At 47.4% G+C, this 15344-nt stretch overlaps 1 protein-coding gene across 1 annotated transcript; it reads left to right on the plus strand.

Moving 5' to 3' along the window:
• Positions 1 to 7194: 7194 nt before the first annotated feature.
• HPX (hemopexin) lies at positions 7195 to 14042 on the plus strand. The gene is made up of 10 exons (XM_012654414.1): positions 7195 to 7331; positions 7481 to 7539; positions 7639 to 7710; positions 7889 to 8010; positions 9669 to 9822; positions 10092 to 10304; positions 10564 to 10695; positions 13190 to 13320; positions 13403 to 13565; positions 13705 to 14042. The coding sequence occupies exons 1-10, from the start codon at positions 7249 to 7251 to the stop codon at positions 13974 to 13976; spliced, it is 1401 nt and encodes a 466-aa protein (XP_012509868.1). The 5' UTR covers positions 7195 to 7248; the 3' UTR covers positions 13977 to 14042.
• Positions 14043 to 15344: the final 1302 nt, after the last annotated feature.

Below are 15344 nucleotides of genomic sequence, written 5' to 3' on the forward strand. Positions count from 1 at the left end.
TATGGAAGACTATGGGTGCTTTTCAGAGATCAAGGGGACACCACTTGAACCATATGGAAGCCTCAGTTATACATACCTCCCTGGTCCTCGCTGTCCCACTGGTTGAGAGCTGGTATGCAGGTGGAGGGACAGATGGACACCCTGAAGATTCTATGGCAGGCCTTCTTAGAGGGCCTGCACTTCTGCCTCTGATTGTGAGTAGAATTGCCTGAGCACAGGCCCTGGCCAACAGAGATGGTGTGCTCAATTATCAATCACTCAGGACCAATGGAGTCTTCCCTGAGAGATCTCAGGTGACGGTGTATCCCCTGCACCCCCATCTCGAGCAAAGCACCAGCAGGAATAGAATGGAAACTCAAAGTTGCCAGCCCTCAACCTCACATGCCACATTCTGTACACCTGAAGGTGGCAGGGGAATAAAATGGCAAAAAGGGTGACCTTTCTTGGGTGGGAAACCCCAGGTGACCCCTAGAAGAGGCTACTAGGGCTGACCTCTGTAGACACCAGATCATGTAGTCTTCCTACGCCATGCAAAAGGTGTCTCAAGGTGAGGTCACTTGGTTCCTCCTAAATCCACCCACAGTGGGCATCTTTTTTCTTTTTTTCCTTTGGATTTTGAACTCCAGTTATGATTGGGCATTTAAGCTATATCAACATTTGTCTTCATCTTTAGAATATTTTGCAATCTTTTATTTCTTTATTTTTTATTTTGATTTTTTCAATGTGTTACAGGAGTACAAATATTTTTGGTTACATGGATCGCTTTTGTAATGTTTGAGTCAGGGTTAAAAGTGTGTGCAGTGGGCATTTTCTTTCCAATTCAGGCCTTGGGCTCAAGTAGGTGGAAGTGGTGAACAGTGGAGACCATGCCCTCACTCAGATGGTATATGTCATGAATGATCTTCACAGGTTTGGGGGTTACAACGCAGCCCATGCAGGGACAGGTTAGAAAGTTATTTTGTCATCCTGCAAGCGTTCAAACCCTGCTAATACAGTGCTGTCTGGTGATCAGAACAGTCCTGTGTGGCCTGCAGGTTCATTTATTTATTCAACAAGTATTTGTTGAGACTTACTAGTGGTCAGAGTGATGAGCCCTGGAAATACAGACAGAAATGGTCCCTGCCCTTTGGAGCTTATAGTTTAGTGGGGAAGGGAGACAGACAAGCAATGCAAGGAACTAAATGTGCAGTAATAGCTTGAGTTCAAGCTGTGAAGGCAATGAATAGAGTACAACGATAGAGAATATAGTGTTAAATAGCGTGGACAAAGAAGCTCTCTTTAAGCAGTGGCCTGCAGGTTTGGAGGGTGGCTCAAGAAGGAAGTAGAGATTTTCAGACAAAGGAAGAACAGGTACAGAGGTCCTGAGGGGTTGAGATCTTGCTGTGTTTGAGGATCTGAAAGAAGGCCAGGGTGGTGGAAGAGGAAGAGGGTAGAGGGAAAGAGGAACGAAACAAGTTTGGAAAGTTAAGCCTGAGTTGGACACTTAGGTAAAGAGTTTGGATTTGGTTTGGAGTACGATTACTGTACATTCGGTAAACCACTGAATAGTTTAAGCAATAGGGATGAAAGGGACGCCCTGTGAAACAAACTGGAAGCTGGACGGTGATTCTGTGGGGTTGGAAGAGAAGTGAGACTGAAAAACAAAACAATTCAACATCTCTAAACTGCTCCTCTTGAAGACTGAAGACACTGAAATCATCTATAGTCTTCCAATTCTAGGACTGTATTGTAAGAAAATATTGGGCAATTGCACAAAGAGGTGTGTACCCAGCTATTGCTCAGCTTTATTTATATTTTAATAGAAAACAATCTCAGAAAAACCTAAATGTCCATCAGCAGGGAATTTTTATATAAAGTTTTGCTTAGACATATAGTGGAATTGTATGAATCTTTTAAAAATGTTGCCGTCTGAGATACAATATTAAGGAAAAGAAAGTTTTATAAATCCTGTCTGTGTTTTAAGAAGGCTATTACAAGAGTGAGAAAAGGCTAGAATAGATAATAAAATGTTAATAGTGGTGTTTTCTGGTTGGTAGAACTAAAACAGACTTTTATCTTCAAGAAAAAAGAGTTTTAAGCAGGAACATAAGGTGATCTCAGACATATTTTTGAAGATCACTGTAGTTGTTAGGAGGAATGTGTTGCAGAGGGGCAGGAGAAACAGGGAGGCTGTTTCAGTGGTCGGACAAGAAAGGTGTTTGCACTACTAAGGAGGCAGAGAAATGGGCAGATCATACGTATAATTAGGAAGTGGGAACAACATGATTTAATATTAAATACATACAGTATTTCAGGCATTGTTCTGGGATATAGCAGTGAATAAAGCAGATAAGATCCTTGTTCTGTGTGTTAGGCAGTATGGCGGACAGCGGGGTGCTAGAGGTGGCGCCTGCTGGCTCATGAGAGCTGATTGTCAAATTTTCAGGAATTTTGAGAGCTGGTTATTAAAACGCAGCCATTATTAAAAATTAAACTATGTAAACTTAAATACACTTTATTAAAACCAAAGATAATAAATACTCAAAACTCATCATTTCCTAGTAATTTGACTGTATTTATATTTTTAACAGTTATTTTACTAATTTGTATTTTTAGCAGTTATTTATATCTATCATATCTGTATGGTGGAAATACCTTATAGTAGTACATTACTGCACATTGCTTCCCAGCTCTATGTTTGGTGATGTCTTCCTGGTAGCTTAAAGTTGGCCATTGGTTGGAGTATTTACACCACAAAATCAGCAAGTATTACAAATTAGTGCTTTTTTTTCCCTAGACATCAGCTGTTAAACATTTACTCGCACACCTCTTGATAGGGACAGGAACACACCCTGAGGAGTTAGGCAGCCAGGGTTTAAGTCATGGCATTGCCACCTGCTAACAATGTGATTTAGCTAAGATACCTAATATTGACTGCCTCATTCAAAAAATGAACTGATACTACTGTCTTTGTCCGTTTTTGCTGCTATAGCAAAATACCTGAGACTGGATGATTTATAAAGACCAGAAATTTATTTCTTATAGTTCTGGAGGCTGGGAAGTCCAAGATCAAGGTGCCAGCAGGTTGGTGTCTGATAAGTGATTGGTCTCCACTTCTAAGATGGTGCCTTGAATGCTGTATCCTCCAGAGGGGACAAATGCTGTTTCTCACATGGCAGAAGAGCAAAAGAGAGAGAACCCCTTCCCGAAAGCCCTTTTTTATAGCGGCATTAATTCCTTTATGAGAATGGAACCCTCATGACCTAAACACCTCTCATTAGGCCCCACCTCTAAACTGCCTTATCAGGAATTAAGCTTCCAACACGTGTATTTGGAGGGGAAAAAAACATCCAAACCATAGAAAGTCCTATATATATATTTAACGAAATGAAATAATTCATATTGAGTGTTTATCACAGTGCCAGGCACATGCATATGCCCAGTATAAGCAAATTATTATTTATTCATAGAGAATCAAGAATGGACTATTCAGAAGGGCAATTATAGACAGAGCAAGAGAAAATGTTTATGCTGGAGGGTTCAGTTGAGAGGAGTGAGCTCTTTTTGGCTGCTTGAAGCTTTATGCCTAAGCCTCCTAACCCTAGGGAAAGGGGGAATCCAGTCTCTGCTCCCTGGAGTGTATAGCCACAGGCATCAGGCTCGGCACACCCGGCACCCAGTGGGCCCTAGGAGAAATGACTGAGGTCAGAGAGCTCAGATCAACAGCAGGGCAGGCTGGACATGGCCATTCCAAGGGACAGTGGGTCAGTGTCCAGCTTCAATCTGGCTCCTGGCAATGCAGAAGGAAGCTCTATCTATCCGTGAAGACATTTGCAGGTTCACACTGAGAACCCCTCTGGGGGAAGTCAAAAAGCTGCTGGTTAGGAAGAATGAGAAGACTTGATGGAAAAGGAGATAGTTGAATTTCTGTGGGCTTGGAATTCCCCAGGAAATCAAGAGATTGAGGTCTCCAAACCCGCTCTGGACAGCAGAGGTTTGCAGAGGAAGGGAAAGGAGCATGAAAGGGGACATGCCACTACGGCTGCACAGCGGGGCTGAGAGGAGTGAGGGAGGAAGGCAGTGAAGAGTCAGTTTCAGGGAGGAAAAACTTCTGGGCTCTGGCCTCCAGGTGAAGGCTGGGAGTGCACTGCTTCCTGAGGCCTCCAGGGGGTGCTCAGGCCCAAGAACGTGCTCGCTTCTCCCCTCAGCCCAGGCTGGAAGGCTGGGATGGACTCAGGACAAGCAGAAGTGACCCCCTGACGTGAGTGGAAGAGAAGCAAGCCCAGCTTTATCTTGGGTACCCCGAGAAAAGTTACCTTGTGCCCCATGACCAACACCAGGGTGGCCAACATATCTACAGCCCTGGGTTCCCAAATGAACACAGTCCTCTCTCTCTCGGTTCCTGCCCAGAACTTGAGCTTCAACCTAGGCTGCCTGCAGTGCAGAAGACTCTGACGGCCTGGTCCCTGCGGGGAGGAGGAGGCTTCCATATGCTATCTAAGCCACGCTGGGGCAGCCAAGTGAATTAGGAAACGGTGAAAGGGGGCCATAAAGCTCCCTTCTGGGATAGATGGATCTACGGGTGTTCTGGGGGGGATCAGAGCTATGTGGGAAAGACGAGGCCAAGCTGAAAAACTATCATCCAGTATATGTGCCATTTCCCCTCAAAGAGCCTTGCTAAGCCAGAGGGAGACTCCCCCTGGGACCAGCAGGTCAATGCAGGACCCTGCTAATAGGACTATTGAAGAATTTCACAATGGGTTTTCTGGGGGGAGGGTGGGGGGTTGTGACTTGGGTGAAAGCTTCCATCTCCCTAAGCAAGCCCAGCAAAATCTGTAGGACATATATACAGGGCTCTGACAGCTGGAGAGAAGTTGTTGAGGAGATTGCTGGAGGGTCACTGGGTGCTCAGGAGGTAGAATCCCAGGAAGGTTCTATAATGGGGCACCTAGACCCATTGCCAGTGTGATGAGAGTCACAGCTGGACATCAATGGCTTGGACCAGTCACTGCTCAAAAATTGCTGAAGGGGGTTGGGGTAACTGCTGGGAAGAGGCTGAGAGGAAAGGAAAAGAGGAGGATGAGGCTGGGAGCAGCAGCTCTATTGCCCAATTCCCAGCAGCTGGGGTGGAGCAGGTGCAGCCAGAGATGCCCTGCAATGGGGAGAAGGTGAGTCTCAGGCATCGTACGTAGGAGCTATGGTATTGCCCCTGCTGCCAAGGACTTGGAGACTCCAGCTTTGCCCACCGACCTATGAGGAGGGAATGATGTTAACAGAATGTTTTCATTTGTAAGTCAGGAGAGGACACTGAGCCTGATGGCAGAGGCATGGTGACATGTTGTCCCAGAGGTCCCAGAAATCTTTGTTTTCCTGCTGGGAGGAACCTTTGCAGAGTAGAAAAGGGATCTGAGACTTTTGCTAAGGTTATGTAGGGGGTGTCAGGAGTATGGAGCCCCCTGAGATAGATCAGGGCTCTTTCAGACTTGGCTAGGGAGCGGGGGTCCTGGACCCATAGCTGGGTCCATAGCTGATTCTAACCACCATTCTCTTCTGACCCAGCAGCCAAATCTCAGATGGAAAGGGGCAGGCCTTGGGAGTGGTCAAGGGAATACTGGGGATAGCAGGTGAGATCCCAGGAAGACAGGGGTGCAGGGCTGGGACACTGGAGAGAGGAACAGGAGCATCAGATGAAGGAAAGTGACCCCCAGATTTCAGTATGCCCCCTACTATCACCTACCCCCAATTCCTAATATTCCCCTTACCCCAGAAGGGGAGAAATTGTCAAAATTTGGCTGCAACATTAGTCAGTACTTGAAATACGTTTTTTATTCAACGAATATTTATTAAGCAACTGTCATGTACCAGGCACTATTTTAGAGGACAGGGATATAATGGTAAAGAAGAGAGACAAAACAAAATAAACAAAGCAAAGAAAAAATTACTTACCAAATGAGTAAATGAAATAATTTCAAGTTTCAGAAAGTGATATAAAAGAAACAACAAGAGTCTGAAATGGCTAGATAAGGTGGTCTGGAAAGGCTTCACTGAGAAGGTAGCATTTAAGCAGGAATCAGCTGTAAATATTGTGAAACCCCAGTTACAGTTCTGTTTGTTCTGTGTTGGGTAAATAAAGCATTTCCCTCAAAGGTGGTAGCTGCAAAGAAAGATTAATTACTAGTAGTGGTGGTGCTTTCTGAGAAGAGACACCTCCTCTTTCTGCCCCATTAGTGTAAGCTCTTCCCTCCCAGGCAATCTCTGCAAAGCTCTTTGCCAGTGGGTTTTTTGTTTGTTTGTTTTTGTTTTGAGACAGAGTCTCCCTGTGTTGCCCAGGCTAGAGTGCCATGGCGTCATCCTAGCTCACAGCAACCTCAAACTCCTGGGTTCAAGCAATCCTCCTGCCTCAGCCTCCCAGGTAGCTGGGACTACAGGCATGAGCCACCATGCCCGGCTAATTTTTTCTACGTATTTTTAGTTGTCCAATTAATTTCTTTCTATTTGTAGTAGAGACGGGGTCTCGCTCTTGCTCAGGCTGGTTTCGAACTCCTGAGCTCAAACAATCCGCCCGTCTCGGCCTCCCAGAGAGCTAGGATTACAGGCGTGAGCCACTGTGCCTGGCCTGCCAGTGGGTTTTGAGGCTGGGCGTGAGGCTTGGACATTTGGCAACGGTGAGACTTACTGTCCCCGAAACTCACTAGTCCAAGGGTAAAGCTGAAGAATCTTGGTGATGCCCCAGAAAAAGGGCCCTGTTGGAGCTTAGGAAAAGCTGTTCTCTGAGTATTTCTAAGGAAGTTTATCCGTGTGTGGTTACTAAATGTATATAAGTATCAGTGTCTCTAGTTGCTTTAGAGCAGGACTTGACACTTGGTACACAAAAATGTTAGTCCCCTCCTCTTCTCTCTTCCCCTGTTGTAGAGGTAAACTCAGCCACAGAAAGGTGATTTTAATCTACCCCCTTCCCTAACTTATGGGCACCTAGACCCATTGCCAGTGGGGTGAGAATCACTGTTGGACATCAATGGCACAGGCTGGTCACTGCTCAAAAGTTGCTGAAGGGGGTTGGGGGCCACTGCCGGGAAGAGGGAGTCCTGGACTCAGATTTGTGCCCAGACCCTGACCTTATTTGCTGTGGTGTAATCAGCCAATATTGGCTTAGTCCTGGGAGACAGCTCATTCCCAGTAGGGCTGGAGGTGGGGGTGGCGCAGCTGCCAGCTGTATATAAGGAGCTCAGCTGGTTGCCCAGAGCTGTCCTGTGGCCTCTCCAGCTCAGCATGGCTAGGGCACCGGGAGTACCAGTGGCACTGGGGTTGTTGGGCCTGTGCTGGTCTCTAGCCATCGCCAACCCTCTTCCTCCGTGAGTAAAGCTGAAACTAGGGGCAGAAGGTGGGGGTCTGGGGTAGGGTAAAATAGGGCCAGTTCTTAGGCCTGGGTCAAGTTTGGGGTCAGAAGCTAAGGGAACAGGATTGGTCCCAGTGGACCCGGACATCTATCTGTGTTCTCCAGGACTGGTGCCCATGGGAGCACGTCTGAAGGTGGGACCAAGCCAGACCCAGACATGATTGGTGAGGCCCCAGTTGCCTGAGTCTGTCTGTCTGGTTGTGTCTCTGTATTTTACCATCTTACTGGTTTTTTACTTTGTCATCTCCCCACTTCCACCCCAGAACGCTGCTCAGATGGCTGGAGCTTTGATGCTGCCACCCTAGATGACAACGGGACCATGCTATTTTTTAAAGGTAGGAGGGGCAGGGGTTGGAGTATTTGGGACCTCAGACTTGGTGCCCTTCACAGAGGGTGTCTCATCTGTGGGAGGGCTTAGAAATTATCTGAAGGTATCACTGACAGCTTCTCTGTAACTGTCTCAGTAGGCCAAAGGTTTACCACTGGGTCCTTCAGTGAGTGTGGGTTTTTCAGGGGAGTTCGTGTGGAAGAGTTTCAAATGGGACCGAGAGTTAATCTCAGAGAAGTGGAAGACTCTCACTAGCCCTGTGGATGCTGCATTCCGCCGTGGTCACAACAGTGTCTACCTGATTAAGGTACTGTTGGGCCGAGGTCAGGGCCAGGCCAGAAAGTCCTGGAGTCCACACTAGAGACCCTTCCCCAAGTGGCCCTGGCATGGAGCTTATAGCAATAGGTACCAGATTTCCTTCCCCTCTGCCTTCCTTTCCCGAAAAAGCTCAAGCTAAGGGAGTGTGTGTGGTATGCATGTGGGCCTGGCAGGCACAACATCCAGTGGCTGTTCTTGAGTCCTAATCTTAGTTCTAGACTGCTCTGCTGTACCTCACGCTGTTGGCTGTCCTTTCCTTCCTGGCAATTTTTTTCCCTTGGCTTTCATGACCTTGCATCGAGTCCTCTTCGTAGGGAAGGCAGGTTGTTTCCACCACAGTGGCACCTGGCCAAAGGGGCAGGTGGAGTATGAAATCCAGCTTGCTGTGCTCACCAAGTCCCATGCCCTGGCCCACGCACCTTCTAACTTGCCAAAGGTGCTGTGTGGTTGGAGTGGCCCTGACTGCCAGCTTCTCTTTCCCTCTTGCTTCTTTTCTCTCTCTTCTCAGGTGGCTCATCCTGTCTCAGCCAGTCCCTGAACGTTCCTTGAGGATCCATTCTGCCCCTTCCGTACACCTTTCCTGGGTGATCTCAACCCTTGCCATGGCTCTGAGTACTCTATGCTGTGGACACCGGATCTGGTCTCTCTCCTGAGGTCCAGACATCTCTTTCCAACTTCCTGGCAGAAATCTCTGATTTAGATGTTCCACGGGCACCTCAAATTCAGCATCTCCAAATCTGGGCTTAGCATATTTCTTATAAACCAATCTCTCCTCTTGTATTTTCTATTTCAGTACCTGGCACCAAAATGTGCCTGGTTACAAGCCAAGTGCATATGGGGTCTTCTGATCTGGGCCTTGGTTGTCTTTTTGGGTTTATCCCCTCCCCTGCCACATTCACTGTGTGCCAGCCACGTGAGACTATATGAAATTCTTTGAGCACAATGTGCTTCCTGATGTTTGGGCTCCACATGCTGCTCCCTCTGCTGGCGACATCCTTTCCTACTTGTCCACCTGGAAAATTCCTACTCGTTTTTCAACTCTTGGGCCAAATGCTTGCTCTCTGCTGTGAAGCCTTCCATAACTTCTCTAGGCACACTTAGGCACTCCCCCTATATTCCCAGTACACTATGCACACTTTCTGCCTTGGTGGTTGCATGACCAGGAATCTTGTAGGAATTGGAGGAATCCTTTCTGCTTTTGTATAGGGAACGCCTTGAAGTCAAAGACAGGGTCTTGTCATCCTTAGTGCCCCTCACAATACCTGGCATATAATAGTCATTCAGCAACTGTTTCTTGAATGAATGAATAAATGATTAAAAGCAAATGAACGTATGGATGATTGCAGGATGACTATTTGTGGATGTGTTTGCCAATATTGAAGGTATTGCAGATAAGTGTGCCACAGGAGTGTCTGCATATACATAGCCAGATGTGTGTGTGTCATAGTAATGGGGACTGGATTTGCACAGTCAAGCTGAGGGTGTGTATTGTGTAGAAGGACTACAGATTGTTGTCCACAGATGGACTCAGAATCTGTGAGGCTGCAGGAGGATGTGGTATAAGTGTAATAGATCAAAAATGTGTGTGAATACAGAGTGGCGATATCTTGGGGCACACAGTTAAAAGGAGAGTGCTTTTTGATGCAGGGGGACAAAGTATGGGTGTACCCTCCTGAAAAGAAGGAGAAAGGATACCCAAAGTCACTCCAAGATGAATTTCCTGGAATCCCATCCCCACTGGATGCAGCTGTGGAATGTCACCGTGGAGAATGCCAAGAGGAAGGCATCCTCTTCTTCCAAGGTCAGTCCAGGCTGGGATCCAAGAACGTGGAGTAGCGGTGCCAATAGTGATGGTGGTAGTGGTAGTGATTATGGTGGTGGAGACACTACAAGGCTGTCTAAGGAAGGAAAATAGAGAAGCCAGTTATGTTCTAGAGGTCAAGTGGGAGAAGGAGAGGAAGTCATTCTGGTGAAGGTAAATGGGTGTGATTCTGGTAATAGTGACCAGTGCAAGCACAAGGGAAGGTATAACCTGGCCTCACCAAATGTTTGTTGATTGACTGGACAAAGGTAACCGCAAGTGGTTCTGGGACTTGGCTACGGGAACTTCAAAGGAGCGTCCCTGGCAGGCTGTGGGGAACTGTTCCTCCGCCTTGCGATGGCTCGGCCGCTACTACTGCTTCCAGGGCAACAAATTCCTGCGCTTCAACCCTGTCACGGGAGAGGTGCCTCCCAGGTACCCTCTAGATGTCCGAGACTACTTCATGTCCTGTCCTGGCAGAGGTGAGAAAGCCCAGACCCTGGGACCTGTCGAAATCATCCACCTTCCCCAAGTTTGTGGATCCCATGTGCCCCAGCTCCCACCATAACTCTATATTGTAACACCTTGGCCCCTACCGTAGCCCCACTTCCATTCTGGGTCTTCCCATTGTCCTCATATGGGGGAATCCCACACCCCCCCTAACCCCAGCCATCGCTTCCACCTTGACCTCACTGACCTGTGGCTTCCCTCTGTGTTCCCCTCACCTATTTCTCCCCCCAGGCCATGGCACTGGACACAGGAATGGGACTGGCCATGGGAATAGGACCCACCCTGAGTATATGCGCTGCAGCCCAGACCTAGTCTTGTCTGCACTGTTGTCTGACCACCACGGTGCCACCTATGCCTTCAGTGGTGAGAGATGCCCCCAATTGCTCCATCTCTGCCCTTCCAACTCTTTCACTGTGTCTCCCATCCCTGGCACATTTCCTGTATTTTCATCACAGTGTCTCTCATTTTGTCCCCTCTGTATCTATCTTTAGTATGCCTTTTTGCATCCCTCATCTCCTCTGGTGCCTATTTCTCAAGCTTGCCTCTGATTGCCCAGGCCTCTAACTTCATCCACCTGTCTACCATCTACTCCGAGGCCTGTGCCCTCTGTGGATTCCTCATGCTCTCCTTGGTCAATGCCATGCTCAGTCTTCTGGCTCTCCCTTGCTCTCTGGACCTCTTTGTGTCTCTGTTCTCTCTCTCTCTCTCTCTCTCTCTCTCTCTCTCTCTCTCTCTCTCTCTCGGCAGATTTTCAGAGAGAGAATCTGAATTGTTCAGCCCATATTTTCAGACCAGGCCACATTAAAGTAGTTGCTGGCCAGCCTATGTACTGGCTACTGATGGGCTGGAAGCCCATTGCTTATTCCTCTGCACAAAGAGCAGCATAGCTCCGGTTCTTAAAATAGGGGCCCTGAAGAGGGTAGTTTCAGCAGAAGGGGAGGTAGATATGTCAGTCACTGCTACATACTCAGTGCACAGCTATAAAGAGAATTTGTGGCTGCAGCAAGAACACCAAGTATTTACTCAACAAATTATTTAATGAGCACCTAATAGGCACTGGGATACAATTCAGATAGCTGACAAGACACCTGCCTTCATAGAGCCTGATAGAGGGAGACAGGACAATAAGGAAAGAGAATACTTTCAGGTAGTATTAAGAGCTGTGAAGTTGCTTGAGGCCAGGAGTTCGAGACACACCTGGGCAACATGGCAAGACCCCATCTCTAAAAAATTTTTTAAAAAATTAGCTGGGCATAGTGGTGCATGCCCAGCTACTCAGAAGGCTAAAGCAGGAGGATCGCTTGAGCCCAGGAGTTTGAGGCTGCAGTGAGCTATGACCATGCCATTCCACTCTAGCCTGGGTGACAGAGCAAGATCCTGTCTCTAAAACATGAAATAAAATAAAAAGCTATGAAGAAAATAAGACAGGAGAATGGGATAGAGGTGAGGAGAATGAGGGCCCCTCTTCTGAAGAGATGGTTTTTTGAGCTAAGATTTCAGTGATGAAAAGGGATTAGCCACACAAAGCACTGAAGGAAAAGCATTTTGGGGAAGGTGAGTAGGAAATACTTTGAGGAACCAAGAAAGAAGGCTGATGTGGCTGGAAGGAGCAGGTGGGTGGCTAGAAAGAGGGAGGAAGGCAGGGGCCAGGTTACCTAGACCTGGTAAGGATTTTCAACCATAAACGGAGGCCAAGAGAAGGTCTCAAGCAGAGACCTTTTTTTTTTAAGATCATCCTGGCTTTGTGTGGAGCATCAGTCACAAAGCAATGATTGTGTAAGCAAGGACCACCCGGTAGTTCCTGTAGTTGTCCAGATTAGAGGTGTTGAGAGCTTGGACTAGGATGATAGCAGCAGAGGTAGTGAGGAGTCATCGTGGTATATTTTGAAGGTAGTGCTGACAGCATTAACTGATAGATTGGATATTGGTTGGAGTGGGGAAGTAAAAAGAGAGTTTTCAAGGATGACTCAGCTTTTTGGGACCAGCAACTGGGTGGCTCGTGGTTTCGGTTTCTAAAATTGGGAAAGACTAGGGAGTAGGGGTGTGTGTATGTGTGTGTGCGTGTTTGGTGGGAGCAGAAATCAGTTTGTCTGATTTCAATGTTTAGATTTCAATGTTTAGATATCAGACTGAAGAGAAGTTGAGAAGATAAGAGGAACACTGGGAGAGTCTGGTGTCACAGAGGCCAAGATCCAAAAAAGATATTTAGAGAAGAAGGGAGTAGTGTGCAGTCAAGTGCTGCAGAGTAGAGTCAGATGAAGACAGAGAATTGACCATTAGGTTTGGCAAGTTAGTGGATGCTGGTGTCCTTTCTAAGAACAATTTCAATGGAAGAGGGAAACAGAAGTGTAATTGAAGAGGGTTGAGGAGAAAAGGATAAACAGGAGCCTAGTTAATTCCTTAATAAGTTGTTATGAAAATGTCGAGAAGAAAATGGGGTGCTGGCCTGGCTATTCTCTCACTCTCCAGAGTGAGAACACTCAGCACAAACTTGTTGTGGTGCTTCCCTTCAACTTCTGGCCGTGCTATCTCATCATCTCTAACCACAGCTCTGCACGTTGACACCTGAGACCCTCAGGGAGCACCCACCAAACACCATGATGTTAGCCTTACCTGGAAGCTCGACCACTGTTCCCCATGCTTGTCTTTCTTTCAGGCCCCTGCTGACTCCAGTTCCAACCAGGCCATAATGCCCAACATTGCTAACCAAGTCTTGCTCTACTTCTCCCTCTCTCCTGGCCTCTTCTGTCTTGGCCTCTGGTTGCATTCTGTCCCTCTCATGGCAGCATCTGCCACTAGACTCTTCACTGCCTGGGCTTTTACCACCAGCACTAGAGCAACTTATGATGCCCCACAGGGTCCCACTACTGGCGCCTGGATACCAGCCGGGATGGGTGGCATAGCTGGCCCATTGTTCATCAGTGGCCCCAGGGTCCTTCAACAGTGGACGCTGCCTTTTCCTGGGAGGAAAAACTCTATCTGGTCCAGGTATGTGTTGGGGAAGAGGCTTGAGTGGAGCCTGGGATAAGAATATCCAGTTCTGTGCTGATTACTATCCTTTGTCCTCCAGGGCACCCAGGTATATGTCTTCCTGACAAAAGGAGGGTATACCCTAGTAAATGGTTATCCAAAGCGGCTGGAGAAGGAACTTGGGAGCCCTCATGGGATCAGCCTTGAGGCTGTGGATGCAGCCTTTATCTGTCCTCGGTCTTCTCGGCTCCATATCATGGCAGGTGAGGGACTTCTGGGTGCTCAGGGGATGACTTGTTCTGCCTCTTCTCCATAGCATACATCCCCACAAGGGCATGAGAAGGGCTAGTTGAGGATCCTCATGAGATGGAAGCCATGTTATGTTTGGTGCCTTCTTTCCAGGACGACGGCTCTGGTGGCTGGACCTGCAGTTAGGAGCTAAAGCCACATGGACGGAGCTTCCTTGGCCCCATGAGAAGGTTGACGGGGCCTTGTGTGTGGAAAAGTCCCTTGGCCCCAACTCGTGTTCTGCCAATGGCCTCGGCTTGTACCTCATCCATGGCCCCAATTTGTACTGCTACAGTGATGTAGAGAAACTGAATGCAGCCAAGGACCTTCCCCAGCCCCAAAAGGTGACCAGTCTCCTGGGCTGCACTCACGGAGGGGCCTTCTGACCTGAGTCTGTCCCAGCCCCACCTCCCAGTTCCTCATAATAAAGCCAAATAGCATCTTCACTTGAATCAAAGGACCTTTGTTGTTGAACAATCTTACTTCTTTCTTTTAATTGAAAAGTTAGCAACTTCTCTTTTGAGGCTGTCAAGTTCAAACAAGTCTGTGGGAAGCAAGGGAGGGGAGGGCTAAGAGACAAACCTCATTTCTGCACAGAGGATTCTTAGATCCAGGCCATAAACTGGCTTTTTGCAGACTATCTACACACAGTGGGGAAAAGAGGACCTCAGCAGATGTGGGGATACCACTGAGGAGGTCGGTGCTGTGATCCAGGTGGTAGATCATGAAGCCCTGGACACAGTGGTGATGGTGATGAAGAGAAGTGGGCTGATTAGAAATATTTAGAAGTCATAGTCTATGGAACCTGCTGATAGATTAGATGTGAAGGTGAGGGAGAATGAGGGCTCTCACCTCCAAACTGCTCTGTGGTCCCTTTCCCGGTTCATCATTATGCCTCTTCTTCCCAAACTTTCCATAGCACCCTCTCAAAGTCACACCCAATGGCTACTAAGTTTCCCTATATCTTTGCGTACTCCATGGTTCATAATCTTCTCTGCCTCTTTACCTCCAGCTTTAACTGAGAGCAGCTCTGCCCCAGGGCTCCTCTTCCTTTCCCTGTAGCTGTCCCAATGGATAAGAAGCTGTGTCAGCATCTGCATGAGTTCCACTCAATCTGCCCCATTTTTCTTTCTCTTCCTATGCAGGTTAAATTCCTTCTCTTTTAGCATCATGCAAGTAAGCCATATCATTCTCTCTGCTATTCTTATGGCCATCCTCTACCACCCTCCTATGTCTTCTCAATGCTGAAGGCTTTGCAGACTGAAGTTCCTACTTCAGCCACCCAGTTACTGTGGCCAAATCCTGGCTGTACCTATCACTCACAATTCCTCCACCTGTGGAAACATTCCTTAAATTCCGATCTCTCTCTTGTGAGTACAACCTCTTATCCTTATCCTTCTGCCTCCCTTACAATTTCATTCCCACCCTCCTGCTCTTTGACTTTGTTACTCTCACAGTCTTCCATTTCTCAAAAGCTATTTTTTCCTGCCAAAGTGGAACATCAAGTTTGATTATCTGAACAACTTTCTTAACAATACTTTTATTTCTCTGCCCCCTTTAACTTCTACTTTATCTAACTATAAAAAAAGAAAAGAAGCCAGCAACAACAAAAAGCAAGTGTAGGTCAGAGAAAGAGTGAGAACTTCAGAGTCAGACATATCTGAATTCCAGTCTCAGCCGAGCCACTTACTAACTCTGTAGATTCGACAAACAACCTCTCTGAGCTTCATATGTGCACACGTGTACAAGTGCAT

The sequence above is a fragment of the Propithecus coquereli genome, unplaced genomic scaffold, assembly GCF_000956105.1.
Source record: "Propithecus coquereli isolate 6110/MARCELLA unplaced genomic scaffold, Pcoq_1.0 Scaffold44, whole genome shotgun sequence".
Lineage (NCBI taxonomy): Eukaryota > Metazoa > Chordata > Mammalia > Primates > Indriidae > Propithecus > Propithecus coquereli.

What these genes read in the sequence shown, in the direction of transcription:
- HPX (XM_012654414.1), top strand. Translation starts at nt 7,249, where the DNA reads ATGGCTAGGGCACCGGGAGTACCAGTGGCACTGGGGTTGTTGGGCCTG. An exon ending in ATCGCCAACCCTCTTCCTCC is followed by an intron (nt 7,332 to 7,480) that starts GTGAGTAAAGCT and finishes TGTGTTCTCCAG; the next exon opens with GACTGGTGCCCATGGGAGCA. An exon ending in AAAAACTCTATCTGGTCCAG is followed by an intron (nt 13,321 to 13,402) that starts GTATGTGTTGGG and finishes TTTGTCCTCCAG; the next exon opens with GGCACCCAGGTATATGTCTT.